Raw genomic sequence first — 26462 nt, forward strand, 5'->3', positions numbered from 1 at the left:
TTTTGATCAATGTAAACTGCTATCTGAAGTAAAAGCTTAATTCCTTCCTATTCATTTTGATCAAATGCTCCCTCTCAGGCAATTCTATGCATTTAAAAAATACAGACACTGGTGAGAAGTAGGCACCAATGAGTTACTGCGGATACATCCGCTCGTGACAAGGGAAGAAAGGGTTGACAGGGGAGGGGGGAGAACGCTGGCCTCACCTTTTTCTTCAGGCTTCAGTGGGGAAAATTTCTTCTCTGCAGCTAACAGGTCAGGCTTTGGAGCTGCAGAGAGTAATTTTAAGAAAACTATAAGATAATTTTAAAGCAGAGACATTACGTTATAAAACAAAACTAATAAGCAGGACACCGGCTCACATCTGTAATCCTGGCTACTTAGCAAGCTGAGGAGGATTATGGTTTGAGGCCAGTGGGGCAAAAAGCTCAAAACCCTTCACCAAAAAAAAGGGCTGGGCAAAGCAGCACATGCTCATCATCCCAGCAACGGGAGAAACTCACACTTGACAAGGACCTATCTCCACGGAAAGAAGCTGATGGGGGCAGAAAGACTAATTAGATCAACTTATTACATTTTCTATTTAAAAACACTCGACCAATTTTTATTAATTCAATATGTCATATAACTGAAATACTGGCTATTGTCCAAATCCCAGTTTTATATTTATATTTTAATTTTAGTTTGCTATGTACCCATTCTGGCCTTAAAACTCACAATCCTGCCTCAGCCTTCTGAGAACTGGGAATACGGGCATATACTACTATATTCAGCTAGTATTCTATTTTACACCACCTATGCTTTAAAAAATATAACAACGGACAGGAATGCATGTTAATACTCCATTTTTGTACAGCTCTAAAAACTTTCATGTACATTATCATTTTCGCTAGTAAAACTTGTTTATATTAAACCCCATCTTACTGGCTTAGAACTTAACACTAAGTTCTTTTTTTTTTTTGGCCAGTCCTGGGCCTTGGACTCAGGGTCTGAGCACTGTCCCTGGCTTCTTCCCGCTCAAGGCTAGCACTCTGCCACTTGAGCCACAGCGCCGCTTCTGGCCGTTTTCTGTATATGTGGTGCTGGGGAATCGAATCTAGGGCCTTGTGTATCCGAGGCAGGCACTCTTGCCACTAGGCTATATCCCCAGCCCCTAACACTAAGTTCTTAACACTAAGAATTTAACACTAATAGCAAGCTGGATAATGTATTTCTTACATACCTGGACCCTTAGTAACTGGAGGTGGTGGTTTCTTTGGTTTCTGTTTTAGAAAAATAGTAAAAATGTTGACAACTCATGTATTAAGTGATTACGTAAAACAATTCTGATTATCTCTCCCTATTTAACTACTGCCAAATGATCAACTGCTAAGATAACAACAATTCAATAAAAAGTCACTAAAAAAAGTTGTATCCCGTTAAAAAGGTTTGTTGCAATGACTGGGATTGAACCCTGAGCCTTGCATGTATTGCTACACAAATAACTCTAGCACTACAGTTTGAGCTATAGCTATAGCTCCAAACAGCCTCCTCGGTCAAAAGTCAGTTAAAATTCCTCAAAAACTATCAATGGGTAAACTAAACCCAGAATGTCTTAATGAAAAATGTGCCTCCCCATTCCTGGCCGCCTTGGTTTAATATTCCTGACCATCGTCTTGACCCCTGTGCACAGCTCAAGGACAGATAACTATGTGCAAGGCAAAACAAGTAGAAGAGAGTTTGTTTACTAAAGAAAAAAAAAAGAGAGCAACAATACTAAACTTGGCTTTCACTTTACTTAAAAACCCCCAAAAGGTAAAACAAAAGCTCCTTTCTGATTCAGTTAGGACTTGCTGCATGGGTGGAAATCAAATATGGCAGTCTGTCTTAATATGTATCCCCACTGTCCGTTTCCCCCTCTATTCTATAAACTCAGCTCTCCCATTCTGCATTGACCTATCATATTCTTTTACTGTAATTCAAATACCTTTTATCTAAATACATTTTAATAAATTCCTTCATAAAAACGATTCAGTAGCAATGTAAACAACTGTTACTCAAAACATACTGGCAACATGTTAAAAGTATTGTCACCACTGGAAACAAAAGCTTACAGGAAAGTCTTTATCCAGCTCAGTTATCTGAATAGCGAAATTGTCCGGGAATACTCCTTCTTTACCATTAAGTTCTCCCTTCCACCAGCCAGGCTCCCCAGTCTCCTAAAAACAGAACAATAATTAAAGTGCTAACAGTTACCATTAAGGACAGATGTTTACAACAAAATAATGAATTCAAATATTTTTATAAGAAACAAACAAAGCTTCTGAGACCACAGGTTGGGGGAAGGACTACAGAGCTGGCTGGCATCTCCTGTCTTCTGTCTTTGGTGTTTTTCTAACCCCTACCACCACCACAGGTTCAATAAAATGGCTTCACTCCCCCCCACCCCACCCCAAATCAACAGATAAAATGGTTCTCATAAAGAATAATATTCCCCACATGTTACTTTTAGCAATGTTACAAAACTGAGTTTGATTTTTCCATTAAATCAATTTTAAGTTTTCATCTACAAGGCTGAAAGAGTCTCAGGAAAAGATAAATGACTGAAAAAGGAGCCGGGAGCTGCTGGCTCATGCCAGTAATCCTAGCAATTCAGGAGGCTGATCTGAGGATCAAGGAAAGCCCTTGAGACACTTATCTCCAATTAAGTACCAAAAACACTGAGTGAAGCTGTGGCTCAAGTGGTAGAGCACTAACCTTGAGCAAAATAGCTCAGGGTGCCCACGCTCTGAAGTCATGCCTCAAGACCAGCACAAAATACACACACATACACACACACACTAGAAAAAGGACAGAAAAATACAAATTTTCAAAGTATCTTTTTCTTCAAGGCTTTATATGATAAAAATTACTTATCAGCTTTAGAAATTAACCAGAAGGAGGACAGATCTCCAGGCCAGCCTGATCATGAAATAAGATCCTATCTCAAAAATGGCCAAGCAAAACAAGCATGCAGAACAGCTCAAGTGACAAACAACTGCATAGAAAGCACAAGGCCCTGGGCTGGGAATATGGCCTAGTGGCAAGAGTGCTTGCCTCATATACATGAAGCCCTGGGTTCGATTCCCCAGCACCATATATATAGAAAATGGCCAGATGTGGCACTGTGGCTCAAGTGTCAGAGTGCTAGCCTTGAGCAAAAAGGAAGCCAGGGACAGTGCTCAGGCCCTGAGCCCAAGGCCCAGGACTGGCCAAAAAAAAAAAAAAAAGAAAGAAAGCACAAGGCCCTGAGTTCAAATCCCAATATGGAGATGAGAAGCCCTATGTCAGATTCTGAGAACCAAAATAAAAGACAAAGTCCTAATTCTTCTAGAACTGACATTCTGGAGACATGTGAACTTCGAAAAGTACCTCCTAAGTTAAATGATTCATTGAAAGGTACCTTACCTTACTGATCAAGTGGATTATTTCGCCCTCTTTAAAAGTAAGCTCATCTTCATTAGTACCTTCATAGGCAAATAATGTTCTACAATACTCTTTAGCTAAAATAAAGGAAGTAAATAGAGTAATTACAAAAATTGATTCTGCAAACTTTTTAAGCCTCTATTTTGTATAAAGCAAAATATAAACTTGATGAGTTCAATAATTCATTATATTTTAATATTTAAAACATATAGCCAATATCCTATGTTAAGAAATAATTTCATTAACCATTCAAGTATCTGATTAATGTATGTACGATGCACAATTCTATGAAAGGGTTCCATCAATGAACAAAGAAAAGCAAGATCTTTTCCTGTATAATGCATGTATCTCATATTCTGATAGGCAGTACAATGTAACAAGTGTAATAATGTAATGGGAATATATTTCACTCACAGTCTTACCTTTAATTTTAACTTCAGTATCTGTTCTCATCATTTCCACACTTTGAGTTTTGGGTCCTTGTGGCTGTATGATTAAAGGCTACAACAGAAAAGGAAGCTATTAACAGTAAAAAGAAAATGATAGTGCTGACTACAGTTTCCCATTAGTTTCCTCCATGGGTACTTACAATCAAGTTAGAAACATGGTTGAAGTCAGAAATAAAACAGATAAAAGTTCAAATGATCTGTAGGTGATAACTTAATGGCTACAAGCTTTTAAAACTTGTTGAGAAAAATAAACATATTCTGATGTTTTGGAATTTCTAAAGAATAAGCACTTCGGCTGGGAATATGGCCTAGTGGCAAGAGTGCTTGCCTCGCATACATGAAGCACCACATATACAGAAAACGGCCAGAAGTGGCGCTGTGGCTCAAGTAGCAGAGTGCTAGCCTTGAGCAAAACGAAGCCAGGGACAGTGCTCAGGCCCTGAGTCCAAGCCCCAGGACTGAGAAAAAAAAAAAAGAATAAGCACTTCACATATCTAATAACTGAACCAAAGTAGATATTATTCTCTTTGTATAGATTAGAAAAGTTAATCTGTGCACACACAATCTAGTATTAGAACCCAGTTCTGAACCTACAAAGTCTGACCCTAGAAAGTGAACAATGAATAGCACTAAACCTTAAAATGAGATGGGGAAACATTAAAAACTCTTTTTATCTCACCACTGTCTAAGACATTAAATAAACATTTTAAACTTTTGTGAGTTAAAACTGGACACCAGTGACTGATGTCTATAATCCTAGCTACCTGGGAGACTGAGACTAGATGGACAGAATCTTGAGGCTACCCTGGATCAGAAGATTCCTGAAGGAAGGACTGGACTACCGTGATAGCACATGCTTATTATTAGCCTATCTACATGGGAAAGAAAGCTAACAGGTAGATCATGCCCAGGCACATGCCATAGCAAGGAAGAGAACGTCTGTTAAAAATAAGCAGAGAAAAATGAGGGCTGGAGGTGTGGCTCAGTGATAGGAGTGCTGGCCAAGTAAGCTCAAGGACCAAAGTTCAACCACACATGACAAACACAGGGAGACACTCACCGAAAGTCAAAGGGAATGCCTCAAGTGAATACAATCTCTGAACTACTGACACTAGAAACAACAACAAAACTTTTACAGAAATGAAAGGGGGGGCTGGGGATATAGCCTAGTGGCAAGAGTGCCTGCCTCGGATACACGAGGCCCTAGGTTCGATTCCCCAGCACCACATATACAGAAAACGGCCAGAAGTGGCGCTGTGGCTCAAGTGGCAGAGTGCTAGCCTTGAGCGGGAAGAAGCCAGGGACAGTGCTCAGGCCCTGAGTCCAAGGCCCAGGACTGGCCAAAAAAAAAAAAAAAAGAAATGAAAGGGGCAGCTATTTTTCCCGGGAAAAAAAAAACAACTTAATTTTTTATTTTCAAACTTTTAGTTTCAAAAACTATACTAAAGCCACTCATTAGAGCCATGTAAACTATGGATCTTTATGTCATTGAAAATGCTAATCAAAAATAAAACTTCATTTCATTTCAAAATAGTTGTCCATACATACATTCAGAGGAGAGATTGGGAAATCCAGAGGAAGGTAAATAACAGTTATTAATAGTTCACTAGGAATTCATTATAAGGCCCATTTTAGGTATACTTCAGAAGAGAAAATATCTTAGTTTAAAAAGGCAAGAAAAAAGAAAACAAATTTCATCTTTACACTGTTTTAACTAAAGAATCTAAAGCTTTCTCTAAAGAAAGTTCATATCAAAGTTAAAAGAAAGTGACATTTTATAAGGTTCAAACGCTCAAGTAATCATTGTAAATTTGAAGAGAAAACTTCCCCACAAGCTTTTCCTCCTTCATAAACAAATTGTTACTGAATTCAAAGGAAGAAATTTAGCGAAATTGCTACCTGACATTTATACTTTAAAAAATTCTTAATGATCTGGGCAAGGTAGAGCACACCTGTAGTTCCAGCAACTGGATGGAAGCAAGGGGCCAGGCCAGGCTGGACTACAGAAGGAGAATTTTTTTAAAAAATCCAAGCGGGATACAGCGGCTTATTGCTGTAATCTGAGCTTTTCATCTTGTAGCGATGAGGGTAGCACACTTCAAGACCAGTCCTAATCCTGGCCAACCTTAACCAAAAACAAAACTCTATTCCAAAAATAACTAAAAGAACACTGGGAGCATGACTCAAGAGTCAGAGCCCCTGCCAAGCAAACACGAGGTCCTCTATTCAAACCCTAGGAGTTTAAAAAAAAACTACATCAGAGAATGGGTGGAAGTGAATCTAAATTAAATTCATTATTACCATCTTTTCTGTTTTCTTCTCTTCAGTTTCACCAGTGGAGGTTCTTGTTCTAAGTTTCACTGAGCCTTCTTTAAAAATATCTCCAAACCCAATACCTCGCACTTTCTTTGGCTGCGTAACTGTGGCAGTGTCACTCCCAGCTCCTGGAGACGGGGACGGGGAGGCAGGCCCCGCCAAAGCCGAGTCTGAAAGAATCACACCACACAGTCACAAAATCTAATTTACACACCCTTCCTTCCATAAGGTCTCTATGCTAGTAAATTTATATTTTTTAATGGCAGAATGAAAGCAATGAAACAAGTGATTACGTACTAAAATGAGTAACGTATACCTTGCACTTGTTTTTGTTGTTGTAGAAAGCAGTAATAATTTTATGTACATTAGCCTCTTTCCTTCTTTGTAAGATACTCAGTACAATGATTTTTATTATAGCAACACAAAACAGACCAAGACAAGAATATATCAAATTTGCATCTTTGGCCAAAAATAAAATAACCTAAGACTAAATTTTAAATAAAGTACAATCATTTTTTAAAGGGATATGAACAACCACTTGGGTTTTCAGCAGACATCTTATCGGGTAAGACTTTCTTCTCAAAGATCCGTATAATATGGGTTGGGAATGTGTCTTAGTGGCAGAGGGCTTGCCTAGCATGCACAAGGCTCTGGGTTCATTCCTTGGTACCACATAAACAAAAAATAAAATAGACAAGCTGGGCACCAGTGGCACATGCCTATAATCCTAGCTACTCAGGAGGCTGAGATCTAAGGATGAAAGTTTGAAGCCAGCCCAGGCAGAAAAGCCCCTGTAAGACTCTTCTCTCCAATTAATCACTCAAAAGCCAGAAGTGGAACTGTGGCTCAAAGTGGTAGAATGCTAGCAGAGAAGAGGAGACAGCGCTCAGGCTCTGAGTTCCAGGCCCATGACTGACAAATAAAAAGATCCTTATAATCTAAGAAAAGTATAATTCATCTAACAAAAAAAGTACATAAATAGTTCAGCTTTGGGGTTAAGTGGTAGAAAATGCCATTGACTCAAAAACTGACTGACCTTCGATTGCACAGAAAAAAAGTAAATCTATTATATGAACATGGAAAACAATAGAAATATTCAATATCTAAAATAACTTGAGTCTCTTAAGTATCAGATCATCTCTGTAAGTTCAGCAATTCAAAAGTATATATAAATACATCTTCAGTAGGGAGAGATCAGTTAACATATGCAGTACTTTTACAATAAAGGGAAGCTTCCTCAGGCTTGAGATGGAAAAAAAAAAAGTGCTATGACTCCACCATTTAGTTCACTTATTATCATGTAAGCTTATGTTCAAAAGTAGATCGCACCATTTCAAAAATTTAAAAAAAAACACCTAGATTCTATACCAGAGCTTGCATACGTATACAGAAAAAGTGTTGTGTGTACCTGGATCCTCTGGGACTTCGTGAGCTTCCCCATCGTCTGCTGCCTCCAGCTCCTTCACAAAGTTAGAGGGAAACAGACCCAACTTGTTGTGCAAGGTTCCACTCCACCAGCCTTCTTCTACCTAAAAGAGTTCACAATTCAAAAATAATCAACATTTCTTTTAAGCTTAAGTCTTTGCCCTACTGGAAAAAGATTATAAAATGAACAATACAAAACATGAGAAGCCAGGTGCCCGTGCTCACACCTGTGATCCTAGCTACTCAGGAGGCTGAGGTCTGAGGACTGCAGCCCAAAACCAGCCCGCGGTAGGAAAGTACAAGAGATTCTTATCCCCAATAAGCTAATCAGAAAAAGCCGAAAGTGGCGCTGTGGCTCAACTGGCAGAGTGCTAGCCTTGAGCACCAAGAAGCCAGGGACAGTGCTCAGGCCCTGAGTTCAAGCCCCAGGACTGGCAAAAAAAAAAAAAAAAAAGGGAAAAGAAACATGGGGGGAAATTTATTTACAGTGGATTCTCAATTAATGAGTCATACATAAAATTAATTACATTAATAGCACTTTGTTACAATGAGAACTTGCAATCAATCATATGAATTTTTAACAAAAGTATCACACAAATAATGTGTAAACAACAAAAAGTACATATGTTGCATTTCAGTCTTTTTTCTTTTTTCCTTTTTTGCCAGTCCTAGAGCTTGAACTCAGAGACTGGGCACTGTCCCTAAGATTCTTTTTTTGCCAGTCCTGGGGCTTGGACTCAGGGCCTGAGCACTGTCCCTGGATTCTTTTTGCTCAAGGATAGCACTCTGCCACTTGAGCCACAGCGCCACTTCTGGCCATTTTCTGTACATGTGGTGCTGGGGAATCAAATCCAGGGCTTCATGTATGGGAGACAAGCACTCTTGCCACTAGGCCATATTCCCAGCCCCCCTAAGCTTCTTTTGCTCAAGGCTAGTACTTTACCACTTGAGCCACAGCACCACTTCCGGCTTTCTCTGTTCATATGGTACTGAGGAACTGAACCCAGGGCTTCATGCATGCTAGGCAAGCACTCTACCACTAAGCCACATTCCCAGCCCTACATTTAAGCCTTCTAGCCATTATTAGACTCTTACCAATAATTAAGAAACAGATGTCAGATAGGAAGAAATTTTTGGTTTGAGAAGTTTGATGACTTAAAAATACAATTTCCTAGATGTCTACAAAGCTTACTTTTTACTTGAAGTGATTTTTAGCCAAATATGAAAACAAACTTACTAGTTTAAAAAAATCCATATATCTGATTCCAAAATGATTCCTTCCCAACCCAAGTAGCATGAATCAAACTCTTCCAAAAAATAGTTATACTCACTAATAATCAGATCAATCAAGTTCCTTTAGGTTAAATCATAATTACCTAAAAGGTATAGTGTCTGTTAGGAGTTTTGAGTAAAAGCATTTTTTGCCAGTACCAGGGTTTAAATCCAGGTATTAGAACTCTTCTCACTTGGCTTGCTTTGATCATGGCTGCCACTTTGATAACCTAAGCTGTGCCTCAAGACTGGCATAAGAGTCTCTCACTTTTCTGCCAGGCTGGCTTAAATTGTGATCCTCCAGATCTCAGCCTTCTGAGTAGCTAGGATTGTATGTATGAACCACTGGCATCCAGAATGAAGTCAAGTTTTAGAACTAAGTTACTCACTGTCCAAATTCATTTAGTAGGAGCAAGTACAAAATCATAACTAGAAAGACCATTTTGCTTACAACAGTTTTTAGTGTTTTCTACCTTGTCATAATTGCTAACAAACTTAGTAACAGGCACTATGTACAAACCAGTGTTGAAGGCTAAGGAAAGATTCTAGCTTGACCTTCTCATGAGAAATCCCTGTACCTAAACAATCAAATGAAAAGGTCATTATAATACAGATGTAAAAAGTGTTACTGTGAAAGCATGAACACAATGCTGCACAGAGTACAATATTGCACCCTAGATAAAAAATTCATGGGCAAACTATGGTGAGAGAAAAGTAAATGATTCACTCATAGAAAACAGGGTTGGATTAAAGTGGCTAAAATACAAACTGTTAGGAGACATTAAAGAACGATTCAATGATTCAAACTATAGGGTGAAAAGGGTGAAAAGACCAAACTGGGTCACAAACATCAACAGACTATTTATTATCAATATGTGGGACCCCAATTATATCTAGCACTGAAGTAGTTAGGGTTATCACTCAAGGAATTCCTCAGAGGCAGAGTAACACAGTGGTAAAGAGCAGTCACACAACCTCCCGTAAATTGTGACCAAGCACTTTTATAAAACTTAGACCTTTGTCTAAACTGCAATATTATGGCTAACACGTGTTATCCTTACCTCATCATTAATATCAATAATATCCCCTACTTTCAGCTCCAGTTCATCCTCATTTTGTGGAAGGTAGTCAAAAAGAACTTTACACTGACGCTTCTTCAATTCTAATGGAAGTAATAAAAATTTAGGTTGAGAAAGATTTTATAAGGTTCCTTTATTCACACACTATGTTCATAGTCATATGACTTAATAAGAGAATAAGAGCTTGCCATGATCTGTCCTGATCAGACCTTTTAACTCACTTCCCACACGGTATCATGTTCATTCCTAAAAATAAAACTACAAATAATGATAAGGCTTCCAACAACTGAATCTATTGAAACATTTTACTCAGAAGCGAAACAGATATAAGGTTCACCAGAAAGAAAAGGAAACCCGCCATATGGTTCAGGCAGAAAGGAGTTTATTGGGGGGAGAGCAAACTGCTGGCCTGCATGCACAGGATGGAGGTGTGGAGAGACAGGGGAAAGGAAGAAGAGAAAAAGACAGTAAGAGAGAAAAGGAAAGAGAGCGGGGACAGTGTTGAGTCAGATTATATAGGAAAAGGTGGGAGATCTGGCCTGGTGGATTGGATCTGACCGACAGAAAGGAAACCCGCCACATGGTTCAGGCAGAAAGGAGTTTATTGGGGGGAAAGCAAACTGCCAGCCCATAAAGGATGGATGCATGGGGAGACAGAGGGGAAGGAAGAAGGGAAAAAGAGAGTGAGAGATAAAAGGAAAGAGAGTGGGACCGGTTGAACAGATTACATAGGAAAAGGTGAGAGATATGGCCAGGTAAATTGGATATGACCTCAGAGGAGGAGGAGGTAACAGCCTCCAGTTGTGCCAGTTACCTAGGTAACTCAGGTATTGGATGCAGACTTAAACCAGTGGGGGCATCTGCATGGAGCCCTCTCCAGGGTGGCCTTACAATATACACTACTCATCTTAAGACTACAAAAAAAAAACCAAGGCACAGTGGCTCACTCCCATCTGTAATCTCAGCAATGTGAGAGATGGAAATCAGGAAATACAGTCCAGGGCCAGTCTAGACAAACAGTGAGTGAGCCCACATCTCAAATCAGTAAACTGAGTGCGGTGGTCCATGTCTAGCCCACTTACACGAGAAGCATAAACGTAAGAATCAAAGTGCAGCCTAGCCCAGGTGAAAAGAGGAGCCTCTGGAGAAGAACCAACGCACCAAGGGCTGGCACGAGAGGTGGAGTACCTGCCATAAACTTGTCCTGAGTTCAAACCATATAGCACTGCCAAAAACGAAACAGTAAAATAATCCCAACACTCAAGGCCAAGGCAGGACGAGCACAACACAAAACAAAACCAAAAAAAAAGGATAAAAGTAGAAAACGTGTTGAGATAAGCCAACAGGCGCAACGAAGGAGAATCGTTACTTTTCTTATAATGTTTAAGACTTAAATGTTTTTCACATATTACAACTAAAATATAAACAGATACAACAGCAGAAAAAACTTTCTGAAAGATTTTTGGACCTCACAGTACAGTTCTAGTCAAAGTTGACAAAGAAAAAGAAAAAGAGGACAAGGGAAGTCAACAGAATTTTTAGCTTAATAAACATAACTAAAAACAAAGAACAAGCAAACCAATCATTTTTCTTATGACTGAAATTAGACTAAAAGTGAACTGGGAAGAAACCAAACAGTGACAGTTCCCCAAAGTGACAGACAATAGCAGTAACAGAGTTAAGACAGAAGGGCGCCTCGAGCACTTGCTACTCCTGCTCTGCAAACCACGGAAGACAAAGAATGGGCCATGTGTGGTGGTGCATGCCGTGTAGTTGCAGAACTCAAGCGAGACGTTCAAGGCCAGCCTACGCTAAACAATGTAGCTCTGACATTTAAAAAAAGAGAGAAAGAAAAGAGAAAAGTCAGGCACAGCGGCTCATGCCTGTGACCCCAGCTAGTCATGAGGCAGAGATGAGGAAACTCAGGAGGTAACAGTGAGGAGAATCATAGTCCCAGGCCAGCCCTGGACAAAAATATGACACTCTCTTGGGAAAAATAACTAAGGCAAAAAAAGTAGGGGTGTGGGGGAGGCGGGCAGTACTCAAGTGGTAGAACACCAGGGAAGTGTGTTCAAAGCCCAGTACCTTAAGGAAAAAAATAAAACCATCACATTTATTGCATGTCTAACATTACTAATAATAAACTTCCTATTATGAAAAAAAATGGTGCATATCTATAATCCTATCTACTCTGGAGGCTGAGATCTGAGGATCACAGTTCGAAGCCAGCCTGTTCAGGAAAGTCTGTGAGACTCTTATCTCTAATAAATTACCAAAAAAAACAGAAGTAGAGTGGTGGCTCAAGTGGTAAGAGCACTAGACTTGAGCGAAAGAGCTCAGGGACAGCACCCAGGCCCGAGTTCAAGCCCCAGAACCTGCACCCCCCCAAAAAAAAAATCTATTTTGATGTAACTAAGCAGAGAAAGAATTATTTGCATACTCTTCTTAATGTTTTTGGTTTGTGGATGTGGCTGAATTCCTCCCACTGGAAGTCCATAAGTGCTCATTCGCTGCACAAGACTCGCTACATTTCCATGCCTTTCCCGTTTGATAGGCAAATTGTCATCTTTGGAGTCAGTTTCTCGTTTAACTTCCTATAAAGGGAGAAATAAGTATAAAACTAAGTTGAATTTTATTTAAGTTAAAATTCTCAAATGTAAAGTGCCAAAACATAGCTACTGGAGTCATTATTATATAAAACCGGCAGTGCTGATTTCCAATCTTTAGCTCTGCTCAAGCGTATGTGAAGAAGGCAGCTCATTCTGACGATCATGACTGAGTCTTATTGGAAGCGAGCAGAGATTGAGGCAAAGAAAGGAAAGTCTGTCTGAAAATCTGCCCCACCTTTACCTCAACACACAAAACAAATCCTTAGATGGACAAACATAATTCTAAATTAGAAATAAGACAAACTTTTTTCTTACAAAGCACTATATATGGTACTTTATAATTTGCAGGACATAATTCTGCTCCAATAATCAAGTCTGTCAAGTATAGTATGAATGTGTTATACTTAATTAAGTAAGTGAACACCTATGTTTCAGTAAAACTATTTTGGGGAACACTAAAAACTTAATGTTCAAGCCAGGTGCCATTGGTTAACACGTGTAATTCTAGCACTCAGAAGGCTGAGATCTGAGCATCAGGGTTCAAAGCCAGCACAAGCATAAAAGTCTATGAAACGTGTATCTCCAATTAATCATCAGAACATAGGAACTGGTGCTGTGTCTCAAAGTGGAAGAGCACTAGCCCTGAGTGAAAAGGCTCAAGGTCAGCACCCAGAACCCTGAGTTCAAGCCTCAGGACTGAAAAAAAAAAGATCTTAATGCTCACATATATTCATATGTCCCATAATATTCTCCCTTTTCATTTTTTCCCAACCATCTACAAAATCCTTAGCTAGCATTTCTAGACTGTAAGCATTTAAAAAAAAAAGGGAAAGAAAAAATGGCATCTTAAAAGCATAAAGCTTGGAAAACCATGTTCCACATGTAAGGGACAAAGGAGTCCAACCAGATTCCTACTTCACACAATTTGATATGAAAATTGCTTCTATTTGTTCAAAGTGCAGTTACTTCACCTTCTCTGAAATCAATTAACAGAATAAAGTTTGTGTTCACACCTGGAAGTAAAACTACAGCTATAGTAAACACAAATAATTTAGAAAACACACATTAACTAAGTATGCTTGCTGTGCAAATATTCAACTAACTACTACTATGCAAGTTGGGAAAACAAATGAGACACTCTGAGCCTTCTAAAAATTCATAATCACAATCTGATGAGGCAGGATATAAGAAAACAAAACAAATATACAGAAAACAAGACCACTGTAGGCAAGTTGTGAAGACATCACTAACTCTTTTCCTGTTTTCTAAACTTCTGAGAATATCCATTTGTAATAAGTTCAACAAGCTGAAGATTGTTTCCTAAATAGAAAAGAATATTTAGTGGTGAGAGTAATTGTTACTTTGGCAGATAACTACTGTAACACTACAAGTCAGAAAGTATGATCTAATACCTCTGAGAAAGCTAAAAAAGCAACAATATACAATGAGAAACCCAGGAAGCATCTTGGACTTCAGCCTACCATTTTATTAGTTAACACGTGCCACACAATTGCATACTTAATTTTAACCAGGAATATGGCTCAAGTGGTAGAGTGTTTGAGTAGCAAGCTGGAAGACCTGAGTTCAATCCCCAAAAAGAAAAGGAAAGTAGACAGATACTTCCATTCCTACAAACATAAACAAACACACAGATGCGCATCCATGAGTCACTGGCTAGTAGGACACAAAGTAATAATAAAATCATCTATAGATGTACTTAGTTCTTACTATTGAGACAGTAAATTCTGTAAAGGAAGAGCTAGAAATTAAACTGAAAATACTAACCTTTACAAAATTATCAGGGAACATTCCTCTTCTCCCATTTAGTTCCCCTTCCAGCCATCCTTCTTCCTGGAGCTTTTTCACATTCCTGATGATTTCCCCAACTCGAATAGTTAACTCATCATCATGTACAGCATCATAGTCATACTCCACAACGTAGTCAACTAAGAAAAGAGAAAAAAAAAAAAAAAAAGCCTAAAATTTCACACACAGGTGCTGGTGACTCAGGCCTGAATCCCTGCTACTCAGATGGCTGAGACATGAGAACGGCAGCTGGAGGCCAATCCTGGACAAGGAAGCCCAGACTCTTTACCTCCAAAGAAGCTAGCAAAAAGCCAGAGCAGAGGCGTGGTTCAAGTGGTAGAGTGCTAGCCTTGAGCAAGAAAAGCTCATGAACAGGGCCAGGTAGGACCAGAGCACGCATGCAGGCAGGCGCGCATGCATGCACTCACATGCACGCACACGCATACACACACAAATCTAATGTACAAAATACTGTAAACCACATTAATAAACTTTTAAGAATCTGGTTACCAACAGGAATGAATAGAAAGACACAGAAGCTTATCCCAATGATTTAAAATTTTAACAATAATTTTAAACATTTGGCTACTTCAGAAAGGTATTGATCATCTTGTTTAGAATACTATATGGGTCTTTAGGTAGAAAGCACAGGCTTTTAATACTGTGGAGTAGACCCCAATACTTCCAACCTTCCACCTCTATATTCACATTCCCACGTAATTTCCGATTCCTGAGTGTAGACATAGCCTATCACTGACTTCTAATCAAATAGTAAATGCCTACATGAAAGTTCTATTAAGCTATCTCCAACATCAACAGCATTTGTGTGGTTAGCTTATTCAGTAACCCTCTTCCAAAGTATCTCAAAGGATTGACTACTTACTTCAAAGAAACCTATCAGGATGAGTAATGAACAACAAAAAGAGCCACAAGAGATTACAGAATACACAAAGAGGTTTGCCAATTCAACATTCTGGGCCAGCTAGTTCTATGATACTTTACAAAGCTACAGGTCTAAATTTAAATATCAACAGATCAATAATCCAGGAAAAACACAAACTAGTCAAAACAAGGCTACCAAAAACATTCTTCAAAATAAATTGTACCATTTTAATTTCTAAACAAATGAATAAAAGAATACAAATGCATAGCTAGACAATAAGTAACAAAGACCAAGCACAGACTATCAGATAACAGCCTCTATCTAGCAGAGGTAGTGACAGCACCCTAAGCCTAGCACTAAAAATATCCCATGAGTACCTCAAATCAGAAGCCCTTTTAAAAAGTCAACAACAGCGCAGGGTGCTGGTGGCTCACACCTGTCTGAGATCTGAAGACTGCTTTCCAAGCCAGTTAGGGCAGGAAAAGTCCTTGAGACTCTTATCTCCAATCAACCACCAGAAAACTGCAAGTGGAACTGTGGCTCAAAGTGGTAGAATGCTAGCCTTGAGCAAAAGAGCTCAGGAGCAACACCCGGCCCCACAACCAACCAAAAAAAAAAAAAGGCTACAACTCCCCAGCCCCATGAAAAAATTAACTAGCCTTAAATGTCAATTCAACGCTGCCCAAATTTGAAACAGTATGTAATGAGAGGAACGTGCTACATATTTTTATCTCACATCATACCCTATAAACTCTAGCAGAAGGAAAAAGCACACAGATAATCATACACACACACACACACACACACACACACACACACACACACACACACACACAGAACAGAAATCAAAGTTGCTATGGTCTGAATGTGTCCTACCAAAATGCATTATGCTTCATTTTAAGTATTTTAAGAGGTGGGACCAATAGGAGGTGATTTGATCAGGATCCACTTTTCCTGAGTGGTATGAATGTCCATCTCTGAGGTAAACACCAATTCTGCTTTACAACCTGGACCCAGGATTTCCTAGCAACCTACATAGCTATAAGCAATAAATACCTGTTTTGTAAGTTAACCAGTCCTATAGCATTTTGTCACAGCAGGCCCAACAAACTAAGACAGACATACCAAAATAATGGGAAAAAGAGGTAGGGAAGGAAGAGGAAGGGAAAGAGGAAGGAAGGGAAGGGAAGGGGGGAGGGAGGAAGGGCTTCTCTTTAACTTGGTTCTGGTGAAAGTTAGGTAAGATTCTACTTTTTTGTGGGTCTGTTAGTTAAGTGTGTGCCTTTTTTATTTTTTTTAATGTCCAGAGTGGTGATGCCAAGGATTCAAAGCAAGGCCTCATGCATGTACTGTTGAAACATCAGTACTGTTGAAAAATCACACTTAATGGGGTTGGGAGGGAGGGATGGGGAAGAATGAAGAAAGGAATGACACTGATCAAGATTCATTGTATTCATATACTATTTATTGAATGGTGACTTCTGTACAACTACTTAAAGATAAAAATAAAAATCAAGCTTGAAAAAGAAAATCTTAAAAATCTAGACCAGGTAATCCCAGTCATAGGAAACAGACATATATCTCAAGTTGCAAGCTAGCCTAGATCCCAAAGTAAGAGCATATTTTAAATGGAAGGGAAGGAGGGGTGACGGGTAAAGGCACAATGTCAGGCACCTTGTCTCCACCACTCAGAAGGGTCACTTGAGCCCAGAAATTCAAGGCAAACCTGGGCAACACAGCAATACAGACATAGAAAAAGGAGAGATGGAAAAAGCTTAGAATTTATTAAAAGAATACTATTGGGAACGAAGTTTTCTACTGCTCTGCTCTAATAAGGATACATTTGATTTATAAGAAAACACAGCAAGCATGGTGGCAAAAGCCTGTAATCCCAACACTGGGGAAAATGAAGCAGGAGGATAGTAAGTTGAAGCCCGCCCGCACTACACAGACTTTGTTTAGAAACAAGGAAACAGGGAGGAGGAGGAGGAGGAGGTAAGGAAAATATAACAGAATCAGATCAACTGGTAACAAATACCCACAAATATAACCCCCCCAAAATTTTTTAAATGGCACAACTGATTGCTCGCAATTTCAGATTTTAAAAAAAAGACAAATCACCATTTACATGCACTTAATACCTCTACCAAAGTCCACCTAAAGGGCACACAAATTGGAATGTTTAAATATTCCAGTTATTCATTTTTATTTCCAACGTTAATTACAAGAAAATATAGAAACTTGCATAAGGTATGTTTCAAATCTGACCAAAAAGGTACCAGGTGAATATCATCACAAAATTGTATAGACCTCATACACACACAAAAGAACTATGAAGACCTACTGAATACATAAACACAAGCACAATATATAACAATTAACATTTGTTGAAAGCACTTTTTTTGTTTTCATTTTTGGTGGTTTGGGGATTTGAATCAGGGCCTTTGGCTTGAGAGCAGGCAATCTAACACTTGAGAGAGAACACATCCCTAAAAGTACATTTAAGAGGAAACAGTTACTCAAACCAAACAGCAATGTAAAATAATGAGCTACATTTTTTAGGTGATAAATATTTACAGTGACTTGAAGGATTTTTGTTATCGTTTCTTTAGGTTGTTTGCTTGTAACGGGTTGGAGTCTCGGGTTGCCCAGGTTGGTTCTCCTGGGGTTCCTGATTAGTGGGATTACGGGCAGGTTTGCAAGAGGCCCACCTAAATTTCTTTGTTTTAACATACTGAAACAGTCCTTTTGATTCTTGTTACTTGCTTTGCTTAACTCAGTATAGTCTCTTTTCCCCAAAATGCTTTACTAAAGTGTTGAGAGCATGCTTTAAAAAGCAGACCAAGCCTTTTTCTTCCTCTCTCTTCTCTGCTCTCTCTTTTCCTCTTCTTCCTCCCTCTCTCTCCCCGCACCTCCATCTTGTGTGGGCAGGCAGATTGCTCTCCCCCCAGTAAACTCTTTTCTGCCTGGGGAAAAAAAAAAGGAGACCAAGACCAGTCTAATCCTGTCTCCCCATCCAGTCATCTTGTGAGCAGCAATCTCTAACTTCAATTCCTATTTCTAAAGAATGGAAACAATAATATTTTATGCCATAACACTCATGGGAATTAAATGCTCAATGCAATGCCTAGCATAGTAATCATTCTGTAAATGCTAATCATCAGCAAAACACCAGCTAAGCAAAACAGCAGCTAAAAAGAAATTTCAAACTTACCAAAAAGTAGGAAGTTGCTATAAAAGTTCACTCCATTTTTTAGTGGACTTTAAAAATAACACTCAGACGATTGCAAAATGGAAAGAATTACAGATGTCAAGAATCCTCAAAAAAAAAATCTCAAATAGTCATCTGAACTTTCTGTTTCTAAACATCCATGAAAAACGTATTTCTTCTCCAGAAAGTATGTGTATTCTTATAATAAAAAATGTTAACTTCAAACAAACAAAAAAAAAAAGGACTAGAGCAGTGACTGAAGTGGTAGAGTGCTAGCCTTGAGCACAAAAACTTAAGAGTTGTGCCCAGGCACTGAGTTCAAAGCCCCAGGTCCAAGAAGGAAAAAGGAAAAAAAATATATATATATATATGTATATACACACACAAGTATATATACACACACTCACATACATAAATATATACATATATATTGAAATATGTTACATATATCAAACTGGAAAAAAATTACTGCCCAGGAATGAGAGCTGAATTCATATTTCATTCATTATATTCCTAACATCCTGCAGTGCCTGACATTTACACAAAATCAACAGCTATTTCTAGTTCTGAACTGAAAGCTACTATTGCATACAATTTTCAATTCTTATCTTAAAACTGTCAACTTTAATTTTCACTTAGTTTTCCAATATAAAAAACAAGCATCAGCATGTTTTGTCTTCACTCAGCAAATACACAAGTGGTTGCTCCTAGAATACACTTACTATTCTAGGCACACTGGGAATACATCTATGAAAAATCAAAGTTCTCTGTACTCTTGGAATTTATACTCCAAACAGAGTGAGTCAGAAGTAAATAAGTAGGCTGAAGGTATGGCTCAGTGGTAGAGAGCTTGCCTAGCATGCATGAGGCCTGTAGTTAGATAGCAAAATATAGAGAAAAAGAAGGAAATATTGAAATACTTATACTATAAGCACAGTAAGTAAACTGTAAAGCTACAGAAGGGAGGAGAGAATGGACAAAAAACAAAGGGCACAACAAGGCAGACCAACAACACCTGTTACACATGACTCAGTTTGTCCACTAGTTTGAGTGTCTGTTTAAACAAAGATGTCAAGAAACATTTGCTGGGGCTGGGGATATAGCCTAGTGGCAAGAGTGCCTGCCTCGGATACATGAGGCCCTAGGTTAGATTCCCCAGCACCACATATACAGAAAATGGCCAGAAGCGGCGCTGTGGCTCAAGTGGCAGAGTGCTAGCCTTGAGCGGGAAGAAGCCAGGGACAGTGCTCAGGCCCTGAGTCCAAGGCCCAGGACTGGCCAAAAAAAAAAAAAAAAGAAACATTTGCTGAATTTAAACACAAACATTACCAACAGAATTATAATTGCTATGAGCATAGTGTAAAATATGGCTGATTTTAAAAGAACTGAAATTGTCAGAATGCAATACATTCTACATTAGCCTGAACTGTGTGAATTCAATTTTACAAACATTAACTTCTGTACTTAATATCCTAAACATTTTGGTACACTCTCATAGTTCATAAAATCAATTTCAGTATTAGGTTAAATTTCTGACCTCCTCTATACTGGAGCACTGTTGGGCCGCTGAAAACAGTAAAATTGCTCTAATATTTCAGCAGAAAAGTATCTTAAAGCCTCACGAGAAGGGCTGCTTCAGTCTAACAACTCTGCCAGGAATAGAGGAAAAGTACCTTGGCTATTGTTGCTGGAGTTTGGATCTGGACTGCCCCCAGAAGGTCCATGTCTCCAACCAGTAGCTCTTACTGGAAGGTGGCCTCTACTTTAGAAAGTGGCCTAGTTAAAGAACTTGGGTCACTAGCCCCTTCCTGTGTCTTTCTTTGTTTTGAACAGACCTCCTCTGCTACATGTACCTGCCATGATGTGCTGGGCCCCAACAGGCCAGAGAGACAGACCATGAAGTCTCTGAAATCATGAGCCAAAACACATCTCTCCTCTCTTCAAGTTATTATGATCTCAGGTATTTTGCTATACAGCAACAGAAAACTGACAATTACAACTACCAATTACCTACTGTATCATCATAGTCAAACTGCTGAGAAAGACAATCTATTTACCTTCCAATGCAAGCACACTCATATTCTGATCTTTATGTTTCTCCTGTTCCACTCCCACCTTTCACATTCCCTCTCCTATGTGATATGTAACACAGTCACACACTAAGTTTTATGTTATCTTATTCCTATGACACTAATAAGCCATCCCAACAGATTTGTGACATTCACAGTAAGAGAAGCATTTTTATCAGAATTAAGGATTCTGAGAACTTTTTCATTAGAACAAATATTTCCTTAATCGCTGGTCAGCCACTCCTTTCTTGCTGGAGCCTCATGAATGCTAGTCAAGTGCTCTACCACTGAGCCACAATGGAGCTACAATCATTTTTAAAATTGGTGGTCAACTGTTACTATAACTATACTCGAAACTACCTCTCTACTAGAAAGCCCTAGTAATTAGATGCTGCACACCCTGAGCTAAGTGGCACTGGTAAAGTATTATAGATACTAGATCAGGCTCCCATGGTCTCATACTTCCAGCCTGACAGGAACCAAGCTGGCAGAGATGACAGCAAAAGAAAAGCAAGCATATCAAATCCTAGGACCAAACAGAAGAGAGGTTAATAGGAATATTCTCAAATATTTAATAGGCAGAACACCCCATTAAAGCCCAAAGTTATTCAAGATCACTTAAATATTCAGCTGCTAATGTTGACTACAGTTGACCATATGTTGACCAATAAGGTCCATAGTTGAGGGGCTTAGAATCTTGTTCGCATTTCTGCTTGGTTCATCCCCAATAATTTCAATAGCCAAGCATGCTGGGGGGGGGGGGGGGGAACCTACCTTGTACCTCTTATAAAAGTCCTGGACCAGCTTTTGTTTCCCTGCAGTTAGGTCTTTCAGGTCTATTGCCAGGTGCCGTTTCCTCTCTTTTCTTTCCCCCAGGATGCCAGGATGTTAATCCGAACCTCTACCTAGTACCTGCTGCCCACCACCAGCTCACTTCCACACCACTGACCTATGGCTCCACGCTGCATTTTGCTACACATATCTCCTAATGACAACATGCTGACTAGGGGCAGGTATGAACCTCCACCCAGATTTCCCAGGCTAGCGCTTTCTCCTTTGTCTTATCTAGAAGCACTACCCAACTACTCACATTGTTTGGTCCCTAAACTGTGTTTGTCCTCAGTGTGTAGTAGGTATCATTTTCTACTGCCAAGCAAGTCACAGGGCCATCATGATTTACCTCTTTTCCGAATGTAACTACTGGAAACTCAGATCTTTGACAACTTGCTTCTCCAGTTAACCTGGGGAACAGACCTGTATTCACCCAAATCTAGTTATTACACCTCTTGTCTCCCTGTGTTCGTCCCTGACACCTACCATTTCTTTACACAGCATCAGCAAATCAAACATTTTTATCATACTCAAATGTAATAGGCACCATTCCATTACAGAAAGTAGCTCACAACAAAACCAAAGGAACTTGAGGATTTTTAATATAATTTAAAATAAATTTTAATGTAAAGTAAATTTTTTATCAGTCATGGGGCTTGAACTCTGGGCCTGGGTGCTGTCCCTGAGCTCTTCAGCTCAAGACTAGCGCTCTACCTCTTGAGCCACAGCACCACTTCCAATTTAAAGTAAATGAGTATGTATTTATTGGAAATGTTTCACAAACACACCATGAAACAAACCTTCAAAATTACATCTTCTTTAGACAGTCAAGTTGACAGCATGCCAACAAAAACTATCTAGCAACTTACCTAACAAAACAAGTCACTAAGAAAAAGCCTCTTGCCAACAAAAACGAGATATCACAATGTCCAAAAATTGGCATTCACCTACTTGTTTACTGAGCTTTTCCCTACACAAAATCACAAATATGATTTTCCACATTTCATAACAATAGATGGCGATGGTAGACAGTAATTACAGCTATAAGAGCATCCAATAGGAAAGGGGGGAGGGGCATACCTACTTGAAGTTATTTAAAGATAACTTCTGAATGCCAAGACATTTTGTAATGGGATGACAGTTCTATATACAATCCAACCGATGCCCAAGGCGGTCACAGCGATGGAATGTTACAAATTATGGCTCTAGGTCATGGAGAGTTTAATTATATTCTGTATTGTATTCAAGAGAGATAAAATTTGTGTTTTTACTCGGAGGAAAATTTTCACAAAAACTAGTTCAAGTGACTTTAAAACGTGACGATTAAAGGAGCAAGCCCACAATTACCCTAGAAGCTCAACTAATCAATTGGAAATAGAGAGATTCTTTTCTTAATGTTCCAGAGGGCGGATACTGCATTTCGCGCAGAGTTCAAGAGCACTGTGCATACACAAAGGACCCGATAGTGGGAGGCACGGAGAACACAAAATGAGCAGGTCTAAGCGAACAGAATGGCCGGGCGGGCGAGCGTCTCTGAACACTACGCTGGCCGGCATCGCCCACACAGCAGTGTGGGCAGCGGTACCACATCAGCAGTGCTCCGCGCGCGCCTGGGTGGCGGCGACGCGAAATCATTTCGTCGGTTTCATGAATTATTAATTTGGGTGACGGTCTGCTGGCAGCAAACTGTGCCAACTTTCAACTGGAAAGAAGTGACAGCGTCTTCCTGATTTTACTCCACAAAACCAGCCATCTGCTGCCTTATGGTGGCACAAATCTGAAGGAGGGAGAAAAAAAAAATCTGTCCTTTTTTTTTTAAAAAAAAAGTTACTTTTAACTATTGAGGGAGTCACTGCCTGGTAGTAACAATCCACTTAAGGAACAGAAAAAAACTCCTTTTCAAACCAAGCTGAGAAATGCCGCTTTCTCCAACCCTCAGGGGAAACAATGTATATGTCCATATAAAAAGGCCTTGTGCTTTTTCTCTCTCCCTCGCGAGGAAGTCTGGCTCCCAACAGGAAACTGCTCCCCCAAGCCAGCGTGCAGCCCAAGCAGCACCGGCTCCGACCGAACCCCCAGCCCCGGAGAGGAGGAGACATTCACCGCGGAGGGAGAGGCGGAGGGGACGGTCGACCTTTTACGGTCCCGGGGACTCACACCTCACTGCCCTTGAGGATACCCCTGGCAGCTCACAGAGGGGAGCACAAATCACACCACCACCACGTCCGAGTGTGCATCACGCACGCGCACACGCACAGCTAGCATGCGTGCGTTTGTAGGTCCTTTAAAGCGCCAGCTCGAGGAAGAAGCCTCCCAGAGCCAGGGTGGAGGCTCCCCGGAGAGGTGAAGCTTCGGGGTCGCCCTCCCGCGGGCGCGGACGGGGGCTCCGGCCTGACTTCTAGCCCAGCGGTGGTCCGGGGGGGGGGGGGAGTCGGGCGCCCGAGCCCCCCAGAAAGCCCGGACCTCGGAGACGGCGAGCCCCGGCCCCCGCGAGCCCCCGGGTCAGTTTCTTCCCCGCCCGAAGAGCCGGGTGGAAGGCAAGGGCGGCGCGGGGGGGGGGGGGCGCCGCGGACCCCCCCCCCGCCGGGACCCGCCCCCGGGCCGGGCCGCACCCCGAAGCGCCCCCCGCCCCGAGTCTTACCCATGCTGGGGCTCCGGCGGGGACCAGCCCGGCGCCCGCCGCTCGTCCCGAGGCTCCTGGGCGGGAGGCGGGCCCCGCGCTCCGCTGCGCCGGCCCCTCCCGATCAGGCGGGGCGAGGAGGGGCCTCCATCCGCCCGCGACGCCCCCCGGCCGGGCCCTCAGCGCCGCCCGCCCGGCCGACACGGCCGCGGCTCCTCACGCTCGGCCTCGTCCGGAGCCACGGCGGCGGGACGCCCCGCACGCACGCACGCACGCACGCCTGCACGCCTGCCCCCGCCGGCGGGGGGTCGCTTCCCCAGGGGCCTGGCGTCCCCGGCCGCGCTCCGGCCCTCGCCGACCCCACGGAACGCGACGCCCCGACGCCCAGGACGGGAGGCGGCTCCGAGCCGTGGGACGGTGCGGGGAGCCGGGCCCGGGCTGAGTGAGGGAACGGAGGGAAATCTCGCGAGAGTGCCCGCTTCCTCCCGGCCCCGCCCCCCGGCGGGTGCCAGGTGCGGTGACGTCACGGCCGGGGCGCCCAGGTGCGGCGCGCGGGCGGAAGCGCGGCGGCGGCGGCGGCACGGGCGCGCCGGGCCGCCATGTTCCCGGGGCGGCCGGGGCCTCCACCTCGAAGCCGGCCCGCCCCGCCCTCCCTCCCTCCCTCCCTCTCTCCGGTGGGGCGGGAATTTTCTAGACCGGATCTTTGAAGTGTAAGTCGGGGGGTAAAGCGGTCAGCGCGGGGTCCGGGCCCACCGCCCCCCATTCCCACGCCGACCCGGGTCTGGGGCGGGGGGGGGGGGGGGGGGCGGCGGTGAACTTTAAAGAAGCCGATGTACCCGTGTCTCGCCCCTGTCATCGAGGGTCCGCGATCGGGAACGCTTGTCTCCAGTGAACCAGCACAGAAGGAGAAAGCCAGACGTGGAGGGACGGCTCCCGCCTTGGGTGGAAAAAGCCAAGCCAGAGCTTGAGGGGCTGAGTTGGAGCTCGCCTATGGCATGGGCTCGCCCGAAGTTAGTGTGTTGAAAGGAGAACACACGTGATGCGCAGCGAAAGGTCAATGGTGTGTGTGTGTGTGTGTGTGTGTGTGTAGTATTGAACTGCGGATCTCCCCCCATCCCGCCTCGCTTCTTCACTTGCCTACCTGATTGCTGGCTTGTGCCACCGCCACAGAGTTGCTGCCTGGAGTGGAAATCTTGGAGCCCTGTTCCTTTTACCCAACATTTGCAAGTGTCGAGTTAATTTGTCCCCTTAGGAGCAAACTGAAAAGGGAATAGATAGCTGTATGTCCGCAGTGACTGCAAGCGAACTTGGAAGATGCAACACGAACAGAAATTTAATAAACAGGCAAAGAAGTGTCAAGCAGAGAAAGTCAAGTCCTTGAGAATTAAAGGAAAATGCATTGCTGTGGGCAGGAAACTGAGTTGATTAAGTCTTGGAGGCAGTTTGAAGGCATTCCCCTAGAACTAAGCAGAGACGCGTACGCGCACAAGTGGTGCACTAAGCCCTTTAGAAGTCTGTGTAGCTCAAGCAGCCTATAGGAGAATACACAACCCGAGAGAGATGGCACACAACTGTAGTTCTGGTTGCTGCTTGGGAGGTTGAGGCAGGAAGATATTTTTGAGCTGACAGTTCAGGTCAAACGGGGCAAGGCAGTAAGATACTGTCTAAGGAAACAAAGTAAAGAGAAAAGAAAAAGTAGATTAAGATTTGGAAAAATGAGGCTGGTAAACATAAGACAACTTGTTGAAGGAAACAAGAGGGGAAAATGTAATCTCTTGGAAAAGACAAACTTCCTAGGTTTCTAAAACCCTAAATTTCTAAAGAGACCAGAAGAAAGTTAAGGAAACAAGAAAAGGGAATAATGCTTTTGATTTGATAATAAAATCACATGTGAAAGTTAATATGTAACTATATTTGGTTATTCATAGGTAACAAAATTCATATTTAAGTTTTTAACAGCTGAAGAGCAGAGGTCAAGTAGGTAAGCTGAAGTAGGTAATCAGATGTAAGCTACATGATCTGTCAGTGTGATAAAGTAATATTTAGTTCCGTCCTAGAAACTTCCAAAATCTGCTTTATATCCATAGTGAACTGTATGTGTTTGGGAATTTTAAAAATTAGAATTATCAAATTGAGAAGCCCTTACCCCATTGACGTAAGGTCCACTGTTGACTCATAAAATGGAAAGATCTGAGGACATGGCTCAGTGATAGAGCACCTGCCTAGCCAGCTCAAGTCCTTGAGTTCAAACTCTAGTACTGTCAAAAAACAAGAAGTGGCAAAAATCAGAAATACGGAGGTTTGAAAAAGTTGAAATATAGCTTTAAAAAAATCAATTTTCCAAAGGTAATGCCTTCCAAAGGAACTCCTTTGTACTTATGTTTTGTTTTTTGCCAGTGCGGGGCTTGAACTCGGGTTGAGCACTGTCCCTGGCTTCTTTTTGCTTAA

At 41.6% G+C, this 26462-nt stretch overlaps 1 protein-coding gene and 1 long non-coding RNA gene across 3 annotated transcripts in view; both read right to left on the reverse strand.

The window, feature by feature from the left end:
- The window catches only part of LOC125352505 (CD2 associated protein), a 41238-nt gene extending 17025 nt beyond the window's left edge, over window positions 1–24213 (reverse strand). The window contains exons 1-11 of one of the 2 annotated variants that reach the window (XM_048347647.1): window positions 24036–24213; window positions 14380–14540; window positions 12426–12579; window positions 9968–10068; window positions 7618–7738; window positions 6198–6379; window positions 3867–3945; window positions 3427–3521; window positions 2094–2198; window positions 1223–1262; window positions 207–269 (exon numbers count right to left, since the gene is read on the reverse strand). In XM_048347647.1, the coding sequence (XP_048203604.1) occupies window positions 207–269; window positions 1223–1262; window positions 2094–2198; window positions 3427–3521; window positions 3867–3945; window positions 6198–6379; window positions 7618–7738; window positions 9968–10068; window positions 12426–12579; window positions 14380–14540; window positions 24036–24039 (1105 nt within the window). In that variant the 5' untranslated portion in view covers window positions 24040–24213. Of the gene's footprint in view, window positions 1–206; window positions 270–1222; window positions 1263–2093; window positions 2199–3426; window positions 3522–3866; window positions 3946–6197; window positions 6380–7617; window positions 7739–9967; window positions 10069–12425; window positions 12580–14379; window positions 14541–24035 lie in introns of those variants that run through there. The other variant, XM_048347648.1, reaches the window with a different exon arrangement.
- LOC125352506 lies at window positions 3952–4923 on the reverse strand. Its single transcript, XR_007211175.1, has 3 exons — window positions 4606–4923; window positions 4384–4557; window positions 3952–4188 (listed from the first exon to the last, which is right to left on the reverse strand). It is a non-coding gene; the product is annotated as an uncharacterized LOC125352506 (long non-coding RNA).
- Window positions 24214–26462: the final 2249 nt, after the last annotated feature.

This window comes from Perognathus longimembris, chromosome 6, assembly GCF_023159225.1.
Source record: "Perognathus longimembris pacificus isolate PPM17 chromosome 6, ASM2315922v1, whole genome shotgun sequence".
Taxonomy (NCBI): domain Eukaryota; kingdom Metazoa; phylum Chordata; class Mammalia; order Rodentia; family Heteromyidae; genus Perognathus; species Perognathus longimembris.